We start from the raw sequence: 17,292 nt of genomic DNA, 5'->3' as shown, positions 1-17,292 counted from the left end.
GTCTGTGTTAATTGGTTTCCCTTTTCTTTGTTGAAGAGGGTCTGTGCAATCCTTCTGCCTAGTCCGCCATCTTGCCCCGCCAATCTATTTCCACAACTTTTAATGTCAGGTCTCCCATGTGACCTTGATTAAGTTAGTGCTCTCACCTATACTTCTTTACACTCATCATCCTTCTCTTCCTCTGTAAAAAAAGGTGACAGAGGCTACTGAAGAATAAATGCACTACATAAAGCCTCTAACACAATGGCTAGCAAATGGTGAGTGCTCATTGAGTGCTCACAGAATTTACTGTAAAATTAAGCAGGTAAGTCTGTCCAGGAATAATGAAGGAAGGAGAGGTAAATAACCCCAGAAAATGCAACATTAATACATGCCAAATTCTGTCCATAAATCGCTCCCCCTTTCATACTTGCTTCAGAAAGGAGGAAGAAAAGGGTATTTTCAGATTTATCTTTTTCCATTGCTATACATTCCAATTCTGTAGTTATTTCTTACTAAGGCTTTCCTGTTAACATAAAGCACAGATTTCTCACATACTTAATCCACTGAGACTTTTTATTTTGCTTTTCTATCATTCTCTCTACCTAATTTCCAGGGGATAATGAAGAAAGAAAAATTTCCTGTCTTCCTTATCATGAATTCTCTGAGGCCAAAAGCTATAAGGCAAATCCATTCATTATCCACACTCAAATACATGTACACCCAATACCACCTTCAGACGTTCAGGAGCTCAAGAATGCTGTTTTTATCTAACACCTTTTAGCATATAGGAAGGGCAGCTCCATGTAAAACAGGACAGGGGAAATCCATATGTTCTGACATTTATAATTTTTCTATATGTTCTGTTAAGTGGGAAAAAAAAAAGCTGCAAATTAGTGTGTTGTACTGTCAGGTGCCATCAAGTCAGCTCCAACTCAGTGACCCTATGTACAACAGAACAAACCACTGCCCAGTCCTGTGCCAGGCTCACAATCCTAGATATATCTGAGTCCATCATTCTAGCCACTGCATCAATTTATCTCATTGAGGGCCTTCCCCTTTTTCACTGACCCTCCACTTTATCAAGCATGATATCCTTCTCCAGGGAATGGTCCCTTCTGACACGACCAAAGTAGGTGAGACAAAATCTGGCCATTCTTGCTTCCAAAGCACATTACAGCTGCACTTCTTCCAACACACAAATATACATATGTGAGTTCTGGTGGCACAGTGCCTGAGACATTTGGCTGCTAAACAGAAAGTTGGCAGTTCAAACTCACCAGCTGCTCTGCACGCAGAAGATGAGGCAATTAACTTCCATAAAGATTTACAGCCTTGGAAACTCAATGGGGGTTGCTATGAGTCAGAATTGACTTGATGGCAGTGGGTATATATATGTACAGGCACATGTATGTACTATGTATGTATATATGTATATATATAGCATACTACTTCATAAAATATAATAACTATTAACTTGTGCTTCTATATGTGTATACATTGTGTATGTACCAATAGAAAAAACCTGGGAAAACATACCAAAACCAAAAACCAAACCCATTGCCACTGAGTTGATTCCGACTTACAGTGACCCCCATTGGGTTTCTGAGGTGGTTACTCTTTACAGAAGCAGACTGCCCCATCTTCCTTCCATGGAGTGACTGGTGGGTTTGAACTGCCAACCTTCTGGTTAGCAGTCACATGCCTTAGGCACTGTGCCACCAGAGCTCCTTGGGAGAACAGAGCACCCAAAAAAATTAGCAGCAGGTATCACTTAAGAGAGGGATTATGGGGATCTTTCATTGTCTTCTACATTTCTGAATTATTTGAAATTTTTATAATAAGATGTTTTTTTACTTTTATAATCAGGAAAAAAATGAACTAGAGGGAATAAAAGAGAGTCTGAAGAAGGAGAGCCAAACTGGAGAACTCCAGCTCCATCCCCACCCCCACTACCACCACTACCTGCTGGGGGCCAACTTCTCTCAAGCACAGTGGGAACTTTCTCCACCACGAAAAATGACATTGCTCTCCAAACAGTCTACTCCGCTCTATGGAAGAGCAAAAATATCAGACTCATGACTGATAGGAATAAAGAATCATTGCCCCAGAACTCACCAGAGTTGCCAGACATTACCAAACCACTTCCTCCTTCTTTTTCTGGGACTTTCTTTGGCTTCTTTTTAACAGGCCCATCATTCTCCAATGCTGTTTTTTTACTTCGGTCAATTTCTGTGGCCTAATCACAGAAAATAATGGTTAGACAATAATGTATCATCTCTATTCTCAACACTTGATGTATGTAGTTTAAACTCTACTTCTGAATTACAGCAACGTTCATACCATTTACCCTTCATAGAATTATGCATTCTTGGCTCTGAAAAGGTCTATGGATGAACTGTTTCTACCATTACCAAAGAAAGGACAGAAACTGGCAGTTCAAAAGCTTTAGCACCTCATCTCCTCCTAGAATTAACTTGAACCAAGGCAGCTACCCTACCACTTGCCTGTCAGTTTGTCATACAGTGGAGGATTGCTTGTTGCTGTGAGGCTGGAGGCTATACCACCAGTATTTTGAATATCACCAGGGTCATCCATGGTGAACAGGTTTTCAGTAGACTTTCCAGACTAAGAAAGACTGGGAAGAACAGGGTCATCCAATTCTGAAAAAACTGGCCAATGAACACTTAGGAATAGCAGTGAAACACTATCTGATATATTACTGGAAAGCTTTATGAAAAGCAGCAAAACACTGTCTGGCATAGTACTGGAAGATAAGCCCTTCAGGTCAGAAGGCACTCAAAATACAACTGGGGAAGAGCTGCCTCCTCAAAGTAGAGTCGACCTTAACGATGTGAATGCTGTGAAGTTTTCTGGACCTTAATTTGCTGATGTGGCATGATGCAAAATAAGTAAAAAAGATGCAAACACTCATGAATATTTGGAACATGGAAAATACAAAGAATGAATCTAGAAAAACTGGAAGTTGTCAAAAATGACATGGAATGCATAAAGATTGATACCCTAGGCACCAGTGAGCTGAAATGGACTGGTACTGGCCATTTTGAATCAGACAATCATATAGTCTATTATACCGGGAATGACAAATTGAAGAAGAATGGCATTGCAGTCATCGTTAAAAAGAACATTTCAAGATCTATCCTGAGGTACAATGCTGTCAGTGATAGGATAATAACTATATGCTTACAAGGAAGACCAGTCAACATGACTACAACTAAAATTTACATAACAACCACTAAAGCGAAAAATGAAGAAATTGAAGATTTTTACCAACTTCTGCAGTCTGAAATTCGACAAACATGCAATCAAGATATATTGATAACTACTGGTGAATGGAATGCAGATGTTGGAAACAAAGAAGAAGAATCAGTAGTCAGAAAATATGGCCTGGGTGGTAAGAACGATACCACAGACTGCAAGATAGAATTCTGAAAGATCAGCGACTTATTCGGTGCAAATAACTTTTTAAAACAACATAAATGGTGACTGTACACATGGATCTTGCCAGAAGGAATACACAGAAATAAAATCAACTACGTCTGTGGAAAAAGTACCTCCATATCATCAGTCAAAATAAGGCCAGAAGTTGACTGTGGAACAGACCATCAAGTGCTCATATACAAGTTCAAGTTGAAACTGAAGAAAATTAAAACAAGTCCATGATAGCCAAAATATGACCTTGATTATATCCCACCCAAATTCAGACACCATCTGTAGAAGAGATTTGATGCACTGAACATCAATGACCAAAGACCAGACAAGTTGTGGGATGACATGAAAAACATCATAATGAAGAAAGCAAAAGGTCACTGTTTCAGTTACCTAATGCTGCTCTGACAGGAATATATCACAAATGGGATGGCTTGAAGAAACAGGAGTTTATTCTCTTACAGTTTGGATGCTTTAAGCCCAAGTTCAAAGTGCCAGGCTCTAGGGGCTGGGTGAAAGCCCCTCGACCTTGGGCTTCAGCTTTGCCTCCTGCTCCCAGTTCACTGAAGCTGGAGGCTTTTCTTCACATAGCTGCTGGCTGCTGAGGCTGACAAGCCCAAGGCTGATGAGTAAAAAGGCACAGTCCCGATGTTACCAAACCACATGGCAGGCCATTAATTCAAGTCCATTCAAAGTCCCAAGGTTGGCAGAACATGGCAGGCTGCTGAACAGTGACTCGGCTACATGCAGGGCTCAAGTGTGCCATAAGCTAGAGACCATTCCCAAAGCTGTCTTATATACAGGAAGCAGACCACATAACCAAAGCAGCTACTCAGCTGCTCCAATAGATTCTACCATGGAGTTAATTACTAATCTCACCATGGAGAATAAACACATTCAGCTGCCCATCCACTCAACCAGGCCCACCCAAGCTGACACACAAACTTAACCACCACAATCACTAAAAACACAGGAAAAGAAGACCAAAATGGATGTCAGAAGAGTCTCTGAAACTTGCTCTTGAACACAGAGTAGCTAAAGCAAATGGAGGAAATGACAAGATAAAAGAGCTGAACAGAAGATTTCTAAGAGCAGTTCAAAAAGACAAAGTACTATAATGGAATGTGCCAAGACCTGGAGTTAGAAAACCAAACGGGAAGAACACACTATAATTTCTCAAGCTGAAAGAACTGAAGAAACAACTCAAGCCTCAAATTGCAATACTGAAGAATTCTATGGGCAAGATATTGAATGATGCAGGAAGCATCAAAAGAAGATGGAAGGAATTCACAATCACTGTACCAAAAAGAACTGGTCGACATTCAACCATTTCAGGAGATAACATATGATCAGAAACTAATGGTACTGAAGGAAGAAGTCAAAACTGCACTGAAGGAACTGGCAAAAAACAAGGCTCCAGAAACTGACCACTCATTGAGATGTTTCAAAAAACGGATGCAGTGCTGGAGGCCCTTACTCCTTTATGCCAAGAAATTTGGAAGACACCTACCTGGCTAACCAACTGGAAGAGATCCATATTTGTGCCCATTCCAAAGAAAGGTGATCCAACAGAATTGGAAATTATCAAACTATATCATTAATATCACACACAAGTAAAATTGTACTGGAGATAATTCAAAAACAGTTGCAGCAGTATACTGACAAGGAACTTCCTGAAAATCAAGTTGGATTCAGAAAAAGATATGGAATGAGGGATATCATTGTTGTTATCAGATATATCTTGGTTGAAAGCAAGGAATACCAGAAAGATATTTACCTGTGTTTTATTGATTATGCAAAAATATTTGACTCTGTGGATCATAACAAATTATGGATAACGTCAAGAAGAATGGGAACTGTACAACACTTAATTGTGCCCATGAGGAATTCGTACATAGACCAAGAGGCTGTCATTCAAACAGATCAAGGGCATACTGAATGGTTTAAAATCAGGAAGAGTGTGTGTCAGGGTTGTACCCTTTCACCATACTTATTCAATCTATATGTTGAGCAAATAACCCGAGAAGCAGGACTATATGAAGAAGAACATGGCATCAAGATTGGAGGAAGACTCTCTACACATCTTGGGTTGTTAATGCGTATTAACAACCCGAGATGTGTAGATGAAACCACCTCGCTTGCTGAAAGTGAAGATGACTTGAAGTACTAACTGATAAAGATCAGTATGTATGCTGGCTTACACCTCAACATAAAGAAAACAAAATCCTCACAACTGGACCAATAAGCAACATCACGATAAATGCAGAAAATATTGAAGTTGTCAGGGACTTCATTTTATTTGGATCGAAAATCAACACCCATAGAACTAGCAGTCAAGAAAACAAATGTTGTACTGCACTGGGCAAATCTACTGCAAAGGCCATCTTTAAGGTCTTAGCAGCAAAGATACCACTTTGAAGAATAAGGTGTGCCTTACTCTAGCCAGAAGGGAGCTCTGGTGGCATAGTGCCTAAGGCATTTGACTGCTAACCATAAGGTTGGCGGTTCAAACCCACCAGCCACTCCTCGGAAGGAAGGTTGGGCAATCTACTTCTGTAGTGATATCACCTCAGAAACCCAAGGAGGGGTCGCTGAGTCGGATCCGACTCACTGCAACTCGACGGCAGTGAGTGGTTTGGTTTACCCTGTTGTTGTTGTTATGTGCCATCAAGTCGTCCCCAACTCATAGCAATCCCTCCTTGGGTTTCCGAGGCAGTATCACCAGAAGTAGGATTACCCAACCTTCCTTCCGAGGAGTGGCTGGTGGATTTGAACCGCCAGCCTTCTGGTTAGCAGCAGTGCCTTAGGCACTACGCTACCAGAGCTCCTCTTGGTTTACCCTGGCCGTGGTATTTTCATCGCCTCCTATGCATATAAAAGCTGGACAATGAATAAGGTAGAGGGAAGAGATGATAATACCCTTGAATTGTGCTGCTGTTTAAGAGTACTGAAAATACCACGGGCTGCCAGAAGGAATAAATCTGTCTGGGAAGAAGTGCAACCAGAATCCTCCTTAGAAGCAAGAATGGCCAGAATCTGTCTCACCTACTTTGGTCATGTTGTCAGACGGGATTAGTCCCTGGAGAAGGATATCATACATGGTAAAGTGGAGGGTCACAGAAAAAGGAGAAGATCCTGAACCTGATGGATTGACACAGTGTCTACAACGACGGGCTCAAGTACAGCAAGGATTGTGAGGATAGTGCAGGACCGGCAGTGCTTCCTTCTGTTGTAGATGGAGTCGCCAGGAATCAGAACAAAAATCTTCATGAAAGAAGAATCCCTGACCTATCGGTTACCAGCCAAGCGCTTTAACCACTACACCAACAGAGCTCTCTTCAAATCTACTAACTCTAGTGGAAACTAAAACTTTGAACTACACCACCTTTTCCGTTCCTCGCCCCACCTCTCTCTCTTCCGGTCCCATCTTTTCGCTAATTCTAGCACCTAGTCCACTCCCTCTCGCGCCCCGACCTTCAGGCCCCGCCCCCAAACTTGGCCCGCCCCCTCTGCGACCGAACTTACCAATTGAGGCAGCAAATGAGATGAGAAATTAGATGCTGAGGTCGCTGCAGCGTCAGGGTCGGCTTTCTCGGCTGCAACGGCGGGGGAGGAGGTGGACTTCAAGCTTCCCTGAGATCGGAAGAATCTACTCAAAACAGCCTGCTTTGCAGGAGCTGGGCCTGAGGCCCCAGTGCGGCCAGAAGCAAGCTTCCGGCGCGGCATAGTGGAGCCAGAAAGGGAATCCAGCGATACAGCCAAGCCAGGGGCGCGAGCCCGCGGCCTCAGTTCCTGGGCGTTCTCGGTCGCGAGCACGTTGCGACCCTGCCGTGCGGCGGGGCGGGAGGCGGGTCTGGGGCGGGGCCTCGCCTGCACAACTGGGAGGAAGGGGGCGGAGTGGCCACAATTTCGCGCCAAGCTTTGTCCCGCGCTAGCTCGAAGGTGTTAGCTGTTGCTGTCATGGTTCGTCAGCTAAACTGTATCGTCGCTGTGTCCCAGAACATGGGCATCGGCAAGAACGGAGACCTACCCTGGCCCCCGCTCAGGTACCTACCGGGCTGGGGAAACAGGCTGGGGCAGACTGCCAGTGATCAGGGCACTCGGTGGGGACGAGTCGGGCGAAATTGCCAGTGGAGGCTGGGAAGGTTGGGACCGGACTTTTGACCTGAGCAGGTAGGCGGGCTCGTGCTTCCTTCAGAATAACCAGTCCGAGAGCTGTTGTTGGTTTCCGCCCAATAGTGCTACACCTAGGCCTCCTCGCCCCGGCGCCCAGGCACACTGCAAATTTCGGCCCAGGAAGACCCCACCCCCACCTGCACCAGCTCACTCTTTATAACATCTTGAGCCCACGGGGTAATAATCCGAATAATGCTTTGTTTCTTTGACTTGTAGGAATGAATTCAAGTATTTTCAAAGAATGACCACGACCACATCTTCTTCCGTAGACGGTAATGTGGGTTGTTTTAACTGATTGAGGTTGACAAGGTTCTTAGTTGAGAAGGTTTATCAGGGCAAATTTTATTTATATGAGAAGTTTTGCATATAATATGGGACCTTTCTTTACCGTTGATGTGTGTATACTTCCCAAAGTTTATTCAAATTTCATTTTTTTCTGGGAAATTGTATGTGGGTTTATAGCTGGGTAGAGGCTTATCTAACCAGGGATTTTAGAGTGGAAAGAAAACCAGAAAAAACGTTTGGAATAACCCCTGTAAGAGATGACAAGGCCTGAAGGAGGGCAGTGAAGAGAGAGGACAGAAATCCAAGAAACTTCCATAAAATTAAAGGTGATGCAGGAAGGCATCAAGGATGAACTCCTGTGTTTTCAGTGTAAGAGTCTGAGTGACATGAAAACAAAGGGATGGAAAAAAGTGTGTAGTTGTTCTGATGACAGTTTTGAAGTACCCGGTAGCGAGGAGCTCTGGTGGCATAATGGTTAAAGCATTCAATTGCTAACCAAAGGTTGGCAGTCCAAACTCACCAGCCACTCTACAAGACAAAGATGAGACAATCTGCTTCCGTAAAGATATACAGGCTTGGAAACCCTATGGGGCAGCTCTGCTCTGTTCTAAAAAGGGTTGGAATCGATACAGTAGCTTTGGGTTTTCTTTAGGTTTTGTAAGACATCCAGGATAATGTCAGACGTAGGGAACTATGTGAATTCAGCCACTGGAGGAAACAAGATAACCAAAGAAAAGAATGTGGGAATGGAAGGAGACCCCATTTAAAACTTGAGAAGCATCTGTAAACTGCAACAAGAAACAGATTTAACTGAGAAGGTACCTGCAACAGATGCTGCAGAACTTTAGCAGGGCAGAGACAAGGCCCACTGATTTGGCTCTTAAGACACTGGTACAGACAAGGTAGAAAGCTCCTGAAGCTAAAGAATCTTAAGTATGGTCTGGGAATATGCAAAACATCCGGTTCCTGACCTGTTTGCCTGGTTTTCAGTAAATAACAGTATTTCTTAGATGAATAAAAGAGTACCAAAAGTGTCATTTCTCTATATCTATGTGTGTGTGTAATTTTTTTTTAACTGTCTCCCTAAAGTATTCACTGAAAGTCTTTCACGCAGTGTCTCCACCTTAGTTTTTAAGCCAAGTCTGCATCATTTCCTTCATCAGAATCCCTCTCCAGTTGGCTCTGTTTTTGTTCATAGTTCATTTCTCCTTATTGAACACCTAAAGCTCCACTATTGAAAGTGCAATGCATATAAGAGGTATCAGGAAATTCCCATATTTGGAAATAACATTTGATTATGAGTAAAACAAAAAAAACCAAACTCACTATCATAGAGTCAATTCTGACTCATAGCGACCCCTCCTTGAGTTTCCAAGGAGTAGCTGGTAGATTTGAACCACCAGCCTTCTGGTTAGCAGTCAGATACCTTAGGCACTATGCCACCTGAGCTCCCTTTGGTTATAAATAGTAGAGCAAAATATGGAAAGTGCTCAGTCTTTGAAGTTTGGAAAAAGTTAGGGTTTTGCTCAAATAAATTAAAACACGCTGGTGATTTTTAAGAAAACACTTGTGTATTGCTTTTGGTAGTCTCTCAGACTATAGTAAAAATCATTGATATATTCAGGAAGTGTTTATGTTCCTTTGATATCTGACTCTCAGGGTCTTTTTTCTCCTATGTAATTAAACGAAAAATGGAAGGTACATCCCTGGGTGGCACAAACCATTGAGCACTGCACTGTTCACTGAAAGGCTGACAGACCCACCGAGATGTGACTCAGAAGACAGGTCTGGTTATCTCCTTCCAAAAAGTTACAGCCTTAAAACCCTATGGAGCAGTTCTATTCTGCACACATGGAATGGCCCTGAGTTGCAACTGATTTGGCAGCTATGAACAACAGTATTTAGCTAATGAATAATAGATGTAAATTTTGATAACTCTATTTTATCTTTTTTAAAAAGGAGATCCACTAGATGTCACTATAACAATTTTACCCTCTATGTAAGCCAAAAAACCAAAACCAAACTCACAGCCATCGAGTCAATTCTGACTTGTGGTGACCCCCTTTGGATTTCTGAGGCAGTAAATCTTCACAGAAGTAGATTGCCCAGTCTTGCTTCTGCAGAGTGGCTGGTGGCTCTGAACTGCCAACCTTCTGGTTCACAGTCAAATGCCTTAGGCACGGCATCACCAGAACTATTCTCTCTCTGTGTACGTATACATACACATGCATATAACAAAAAAAAAAAAAAAAATCATCGGATCCCACTCATAGCAACCCCTCCTTAGGTTTCTGAGGCAATATCGCTACAGAAGTATATTGCCCAATCTTCCTTCCAAGGAGTAGCTGGTGGGTTTGAACTGCCAGCCTTCTGGTTAGCAATTAAGTGCCTTAGGTACTATGCCACCAGAGTTTCTTATACATGCATATTGTTGTTCTTAAGTGCCGTTGAGTTGGACCCAACTCATAGTGACCCCTCCTTGGGTTTCCGAGGCAGTATCACTATGGAAGTAGATTGCCCCATCTTCCTTCCGAGGAGTGGCTGGTGGGTTTAAACCGCTAGCCTTCTGGCTAGCAGTCAGGTACCTTAGGGCACTATGCTACCATAATTTTATACACAAACACATCCATATGATCTAGAGAAACATGTTAGAGCTGGAACTTGATGGGACTGCCTTGTTTTTCCAGGTCTTGTGAGTTTTCGACCTTTGAAAGGGTGCTCAAACTCAAAACTCAATGCCATCAAGTAGATTCCCACTCACAGTAACCCCCTTTGGGTTTCTGAGGCAGTAAATGTTTGTGGAAGTAGATTGCCCAGTCTTCCTTATATGGAGTGGCTGGTGGGCTTGAACTACCAGCCTTCTGGTTAGCGCTTGAATGCCTTAGGCATTATGCCACTAGAGCTCCTTTTGAAAGGGTGCAGTCTAACCCTTTTCTATAGCTCTCTATTAGTGGAATATAGAGTTTTTCTTCTCTGAGAGGTTTCCATATTACATAGGTTCCAGCTTTCACAGGTTTTACTATATGTAATACATATGTATACACATATATATTATACGTAAATATATTTTTTCCCAGAAATGCACTTATGCTTTCTTTTAATTTTACAGGTAAACAGAATGTGGTGATTATGGGTAGGAAGACCTGGTTCTCCATTCCCAAGAAGCATAGACCTTTGAAAGATAGAATTAATTTAGTTCTCAGTAGAGAACTCAAGTAAGTACAGTAATGTAAAGTTACTGCGAGAAATTTGTATCCATTTTCTTGTAGTTGTGGCCAGTATATTACAAAATGAAATAGGTAGAAAGTAGCTGTTGATAAAGCTGCTTCATAGCAGTAAAGTGATTGGAGGAAATGAATAAGTAGTCATTTATGCCACTTAACAGAAACTTACTCTGGTTTCATAACATTGACAACATGTTAAATATTAAATCTCATTATAGTAACAGATTGGAAGTTTCCTTGAACCATTATTCAGTAGACTTAGTATCAGTTACACAGCGTAATTAATAATTTTCTCCAGTTTCACATAAAACCAAAATACATGTGTTTTTGTAGTTGTTGTTGTTGTTGTTATGTGCCGTTGAGTCAGCCCTGACTCATAGCGACCCCTCCTTGGGTTTCCGAGGCAGTATCACTACGGAAGTAGGATTGCCCAACCTTCCTTCCGAGGAGTGGTTGGTGGGTTTGAACCGCCAGCCTTCTGGTTAGCAGTCAAGTGCCTTAGCCACTATGCTACCAGAGCTCCCGTTTTTGTAGTTAGGGCTTGTCAAAATTAAGAGGTTATTTCCTCTCTGGGCCCAACCCTAAATGCCATAAGATGTAAATTTTAGAATGGACTGAAACTGGTCAAATTGTGTGCCTTATTCTTAGTGAACTATAATACTTGTTTTCTTTACCTTGTGTCTAATAGAAAAAACTTCTTAAGTGTTCAAATGGTCCTAAGGATCCTCAGAGAATGGAGTGTGTTCAGTTGGCCTCTACTAGGATTTTCCTATATAGCCTTGAAGTATATAGTTCCACATGGCTGGAAATATATGCACTGTGGAACCAAGGGTTTAAGGACATGTCTTGACCTTGGCCAATGCTTCCCATATGTAAGATACCCTGATTTCTTTTTTTTTTTTTTTTAATGTTCTAACTCACTAAAATAACTTATTCCAGGGCTTTTTTTTTTTAGAGGGGTTGGGTTCCTAATTTAGACCTTTAGGAAAAGTTTGAGGTTGGCATGCTAATTGTTCTTCCATACAATGATATAGTCATAAAAAAGAATGCAGCATCCTAGGGCACTACTTACTTTGAGAACAGTAGTGATACTACTCCTTTCCCATGGGTATCAAGTCAGAGTTGATACTAGTAGAACTAGTAGATCTATATTAAGAAATTTATTGCAAGGAACTGGCTTGCACAGTAATGGGGGCTGGCTGAACAAGGACAAAATCTGTAGGCTAAGCTGTCAAGAAGAGCCAGCAGAAACTCTTAGGCACAGAATAACACTGTTGTCTGCAAGTGAAATTTCTTCAGGGGAACTCTGCTCTATACTTTAAAGCCTCTCAACTGATTAGATCAGGCCCACTCAGGTTATCTAGGATGGTGTCCCTTACTTCAAGTGAACTAATTGTGGACTTCAATAACATCTACAAAATATCTTCACAACACCACCTAGATTAGTGTTTGATTTAATAACCTGGAACTGTAGTCTACCTACATCAAAAGATAATCATGGGGTAAAATTAGAAATTAGTAAGAGAAAGAAAACTGAAGAGGTACATGAAAATTAACACACTATTAAACAACCAATAAGTCTAGGAAGAAATCACAGAGGAAAACAGGAAATACTTAAGAATCAAATGAAAATGAAAGTATGACATATCCAAACTTATAGGACGCAGCAAAATCAGCACTCAGAGGGAAAGCTATAGCTATAAACTTCTAGATTAGAAAGGAAAAAAGATCATAAATCAGTAACCTAACTTTACAGCATGAATTTAGAAAAAGAAGAGCAAAGCACACTCAACCAAAAGGATGAAAATAACAAAGAGCAGAGCAGAGATAATGAAATAGAGAATAGAACAAGAAGGGAAATAATTGAATCCAGAAGGTGATTTTTTGACAAATTCAATAAAATTGGCAAGCCCTTAGCTGACAAAAAATAAATTTTTATTTTTTTTAAAGACCATTATACCATATGAAGGTGAAAAAACATTACACAGCTGTAGACTAAGGGGATTCAGGTTCAGATAAAAGACTTTTCCCCAGATCTCTCTTAAAATGGCCTAGGTAAAAACCTAGAGGAAAGTGTACCAGTATATTTACAGTGATGGCCTGTGGATGATGGAGGATCTGTTGATGTGCATCTTGCCATCTGCTCACTGCATACTGTTCTCTTTCTCCTGGTTGCTAGGTTATTCTGAGTATCTCTTTACTTGATAGAATCCAAATTTACAGACTATATTGCTATACCCTGAGATTCTTTAATAGCATTTTCTTGAATACTAAAGTTTATTTATGGCTAGCTTGAGCTAAAACAAACATAAAGAAATCTCAGTAGGGGAGATGTTCAGTTGAGCCAGAAATTCTCCTCAAATGATGCGTCTCATTTCTTCTTTATGACCCCCCTGTGGTATACATGGAGCCCTTGTAGCGCAGTGGTTGAAGCACTAGGCTGTTAATCAAAAGGCTGACATTTAAAAACCCACCAGCTGCTCTGCAGGAGAAAGATGTAGCAGTCTGTGTCCATAAGGATATACAGCCTTTGGAAACCTATGGGGCAGTTCTACTCTATGCAATAGAATCACTGTGAATTGGAATTGTCAACAGCAGTAGGTTTAGATTGGGTGGTATATGTAATTGGGTTTGATTGCTTCTTAAGTGTTTATATATAATATTTGTTGGTGTTTTTCTCTTTTTTAAAAAGGGCAGAGAGATTTAAAGTCTTTCTTAAGAAGCATGCTGAGAAATAGGTATGTTGTTGTTGTTATGTGCCGTCAAGTCAGACCCAACTCATAGCAACCCCTCCTTGGGTTTCCAAGGCAGTATCACTACGGAAATAGATTTCCCAAACTTCCTTCTGAGGAGTGGCTGGCGGGTTTGAACCACCAACCTTCTGGTTAGCAGTCAAGTGCCTTAGGCACTATGCTACCAGAGCTCCTGAGAAATAGGTAAACTAGTTAAAAAAAAATTGTAGAGTTCATTTTTTGCCTTTCCTTCTCCTTCCTACTTACTGGCCAATTCCACATATGCTGAACACCTGCTGTGTGCCAAGCATTATTAGGTCCTAAATACAAGGGCATAGATGTATATATGTAAGTCACTATTACTTCTGTAAGTCTTTTAAAGATGGTCAGTTTTCCTCACCCTCCCATACGTAAGAGGAAACTGAATCTTCAAGGTAACCCAAAATTTACTGCCCAATATTACTTATTTTGGGTAGTTTATTTTCTTTATAAAAGATGGCGTAAAATTCAGCCACATTTGGAAAATGTGAGGCATTTCCTCAAATTGTTTAACTATTGTTAAGCTATCGTAAGAGCCAGAAATACCACTCCTTAATATATACCCAAGAGAAATGAAGGTATGTCTACGCAAACTCTACACAAATGTTCATAGAAGCATTACTCATAATAGCGAAAGACTGGAAACAACCCAATGTCCATCAGCTGATGAGTGGATCAAGAAAATGTGGTAGAACCATACAATGGGGTATTATTCAGCTGTAAAAAAGAAATGAAATGCTAATCCATTCTACAATAATGGACAATCTTTGGAAACATTATGCTGAGTGAAAGAGGCCAGATAATGTACAATTGTTTTACTGCTGTGCTGCAGCTTTGACTGCCTCTTTTGTTGTTGTTATGTGCCCTCGAGTCAAACCCGACTCATAGCGACCCTTCCTTGGGTTTCCGAGGCAGTATCACTACGGAAGTAGGATTGCCCAACCTTCCTTCCGAGGAGTGGCTGGTGGGTGACTGCCTCTTTAGATAACCCAAAATTGCCTATATAGTAGAAGATGTTGTAAAATGTCTTCAATGCATGAAGTGATCTAACATTTCATGGCATAATGACTTTTTACAGTCTCACCAGCATATTCTCCATAGTGATTAAGACTTCCTCCTCCTCCTCTCTAAGTTACAGTTCCCTTCCCTCACACTTGGCTTAGCAAAGACTGACTGGCATGTCTTCTGATACCTACTCAGGCACGTATTAACTTCGTGGCTTTAGGCAGGTTATAGGCAAGCCTTGCTGAACCTCACTTTCCTTACCTGCTAAATGGGATTAATGATGACTACTTCTAGGAGTGATTTTGAGGATTAATTGAAATTTTATGTGTAAACTGGCACACAGAACATCTACAGATGCTACTTACTACTCTACTCCCCAAACCCCTGCCAAAAAAAAAAAAAAGTTGCTGTTGAGTCAGTTCTAACTCAAAATGACCTTATGTGCAAGTAAAATTATGCTCCGTAAGGTTTTCAGTTGCTGATTTTTAGGAAGTAGATCACCAGGCCTTTCTTCTGAGGTGCCTCTGGGTGACCTTGAAGCACCAACCTTTCAGTTAGCAGCTTAGTGCATTAACCATTTGGACCACCCAGGAACTCTTCCATCCCTGTTACTGTAACAACATCACCTTGCCTTAGAGCAAATATTAATGACATCCCAATGAGCACAGTAAAAATGGTGTGGTTGCATCAGACCTCCTCTGCATTTACAAGGGAAAGGATGAGAATCAAGATCATCAACCCAAGGCTGATTCCCATGAGACAGGTCAGACATATCTCCACCCTCCAACCTTTTTACCAATTCTGATACCAGCTGTCTCTCCCACGGCATTCTCTACACCTCTACTTGTTGTTGTTGTTATGTGCCATGGAGTCGGACCTGACTCATAGCGACCCCTCCTTGGGTTTCCGAGGCAGTATCACTATGGAAGTAGATTGCCCCATCTTGCTTCCAAGGAGTGGCTAGTGGATTTGAACCACTAGCCTTCTGGTTAGCAGTCAAGTGCCTTAGGCACTACGCTACCAACGCTCCTAGGTTCAATAATTCTTTGCGCTGGCTACACACAACTCAAAAGATTATAATCACAGTTAAGGGATTTATTAGGGACATAACAAGTTAAAATTCAATAGCAGGAACAACTCCAGATTCAGTTTTTCAGTTGAGACAGTTTCTTGGCAGGCCTCTCTCACAACTCTTGGCCCCTCAAGCCCCTGGCCTGGCCTCTGCCCTACTTAGGCAAGTGTTGCAAAGCTCTTTAGTTCTACCAATAAGTACCAGGAGGCTCCCCACTCCACCAGCAATCCTCTTGCCCAGAGGCACTCAGCTTTCTTGCTTTTATGGGCTGGCATACCCACTGTAGCCTCCTCTGGGGGCCAGGAAGCCTGCTACGGTGTCTCATGCCTCTCTCCTGGTTTGCTGTCACTGTGTCTCTGCCAATGCTTTTTGCTGTTTCTGATGTTACGACTCTTATCTCCTGGGTCTAGGAGGTTCCATCACAGGGACCCCAGGTCCAAAGGGCATGCTCTGCTTCCAGCTCTTCTTGATAATATTGAGGTCCCCTTCCTAACCTCTAGGATTGGTTCACTTTAAGCCTAATGTGATAGGCTCTCATTAGGGTTCCGTGCACCTTATTCACATTATTAGCAAGCTGTCCAATGGACCACAGATACATTTGCATGATCTCACCCAGTCATTTTATGGGAATCAACAAAGGCCATATAACAAGAAGGGCCATATTAAAGTAATTCACTATACCACATGCACTCTACAAAAAAAAAAAAAAAAATCCACTGCCATCAAGTTGATTCCAACTCATAGTGACCCCCCCCACTGGGTTTGCAAGGTGGTAAATCTTTACAGAAGCAGATTGCCCCTTCTTCCTTCCACTGAGTGGCTGGTGGGTTTGAACCACCAACCTTCTGGTTAGCAGTCATGCCTTAGGCACTGTGCCACCAGAGCTTCTGACATGCACTCTAGTTACCTCAATTTCATCTTAACATATCCTTTTGTTCTTTCCCCTATATTTTTGAGACCAAAAAAAAAATATCCTATATCTTAATCAATTCTCTCCCATTCCCAGCTTTTTTCTAGACTCATTTTTTTTCTCTCAGGACCTTGTTCTGTTGTCCCATCCTTTAGTACTGTAAACCTCACTGCAGATGACATTTCTTCCACACTTGGCTTTCTCAGTTAAGGAATATGCCAAGGAGTATTCCCTCATCACCCTGCACCCAGGGATGCACCCCCTCTGTGCCCTGTGGCATCATGTGCACATTCCAATTAGACGTCCTTTACACACTATGCCTATTGCTTGGATATTTCTTCAGCTGCCTGATGGCAATCTTTTTTTTTTTTTTTTTTAATTTTTTTTCTTCATGACTGATTGGCCAGCTACTGAATTCAG

The 17,292-nt window shown here is 41.7% G+C and overlaps 2 protein-coding genes across 2 annotated transcripts in view; one reads left to right on the top strand and one right to left on the bottom strand.

Annotated features, from left to right (window-relative positions):
* MSH3 (mutS homolog 3) overlaps positions 1-7,155 on the bottom strand; it is a 381,560-nt gene extending 374,405 nt beyond the window's left edge. Inside the window, exons 1-2 of the mRNA XM_042781327.1 lie at positions 6,955-7,155; positions 2,098-2,218 (exon numbers count right to left, since the gene is read on the bottom strand). Coding sequence (XP_042637261.1) covers positions 2,098-2,218; positions 6,955-7,155 — 322 coding nt within the window. The remainder of the gene's footprint in view (positions 1-2,097; positions 2,219-6,954) is intronic.
* Positions 7,156-7,389: 234 nt separating this feature from the next.
* DHFR (dihydrofolate reductase) overlaps positions 7,390-17,292 on the top strand; it is a 33,840-nt gene continuing 23,937 nt past the window's right edge. The window contains exons 1-3 of the mRNA XM_007943484.1: positions 7,390-7,475; positions 7,822-7,877; positions 11,000-11,105. Coding sequence (XP_007941675.1) covers positions 7,390-7,475; positions 7,822-7,877; positions 11,000-11,105 — 248 coding nt within the window. The remainder of the gene's footprint in view (positions 7,476-7,821; positions 7,878-10,999; positions 11,106-17,292) is intronic.

The sequence above is a fragment of the Orycteropus afer genome, unplaced genomic scaffold, assembly GCF_000298275.1.
Source record: "Orycteropus afer afer isolate SDZICR_OR568_19922 unplaced genomic scaffold, OryAfe1.0 scaffold00107, whole genome shotgun sequence".
NCBI lineage: Eukaryota > Metazoa > Chordata > Mammalia > Tubulidentata > Orycteropodidae > Orycteropus > Orycteropus afer.
This window is presented reverse-complemented; position numbering and strand designations above follow the sequence as displayed.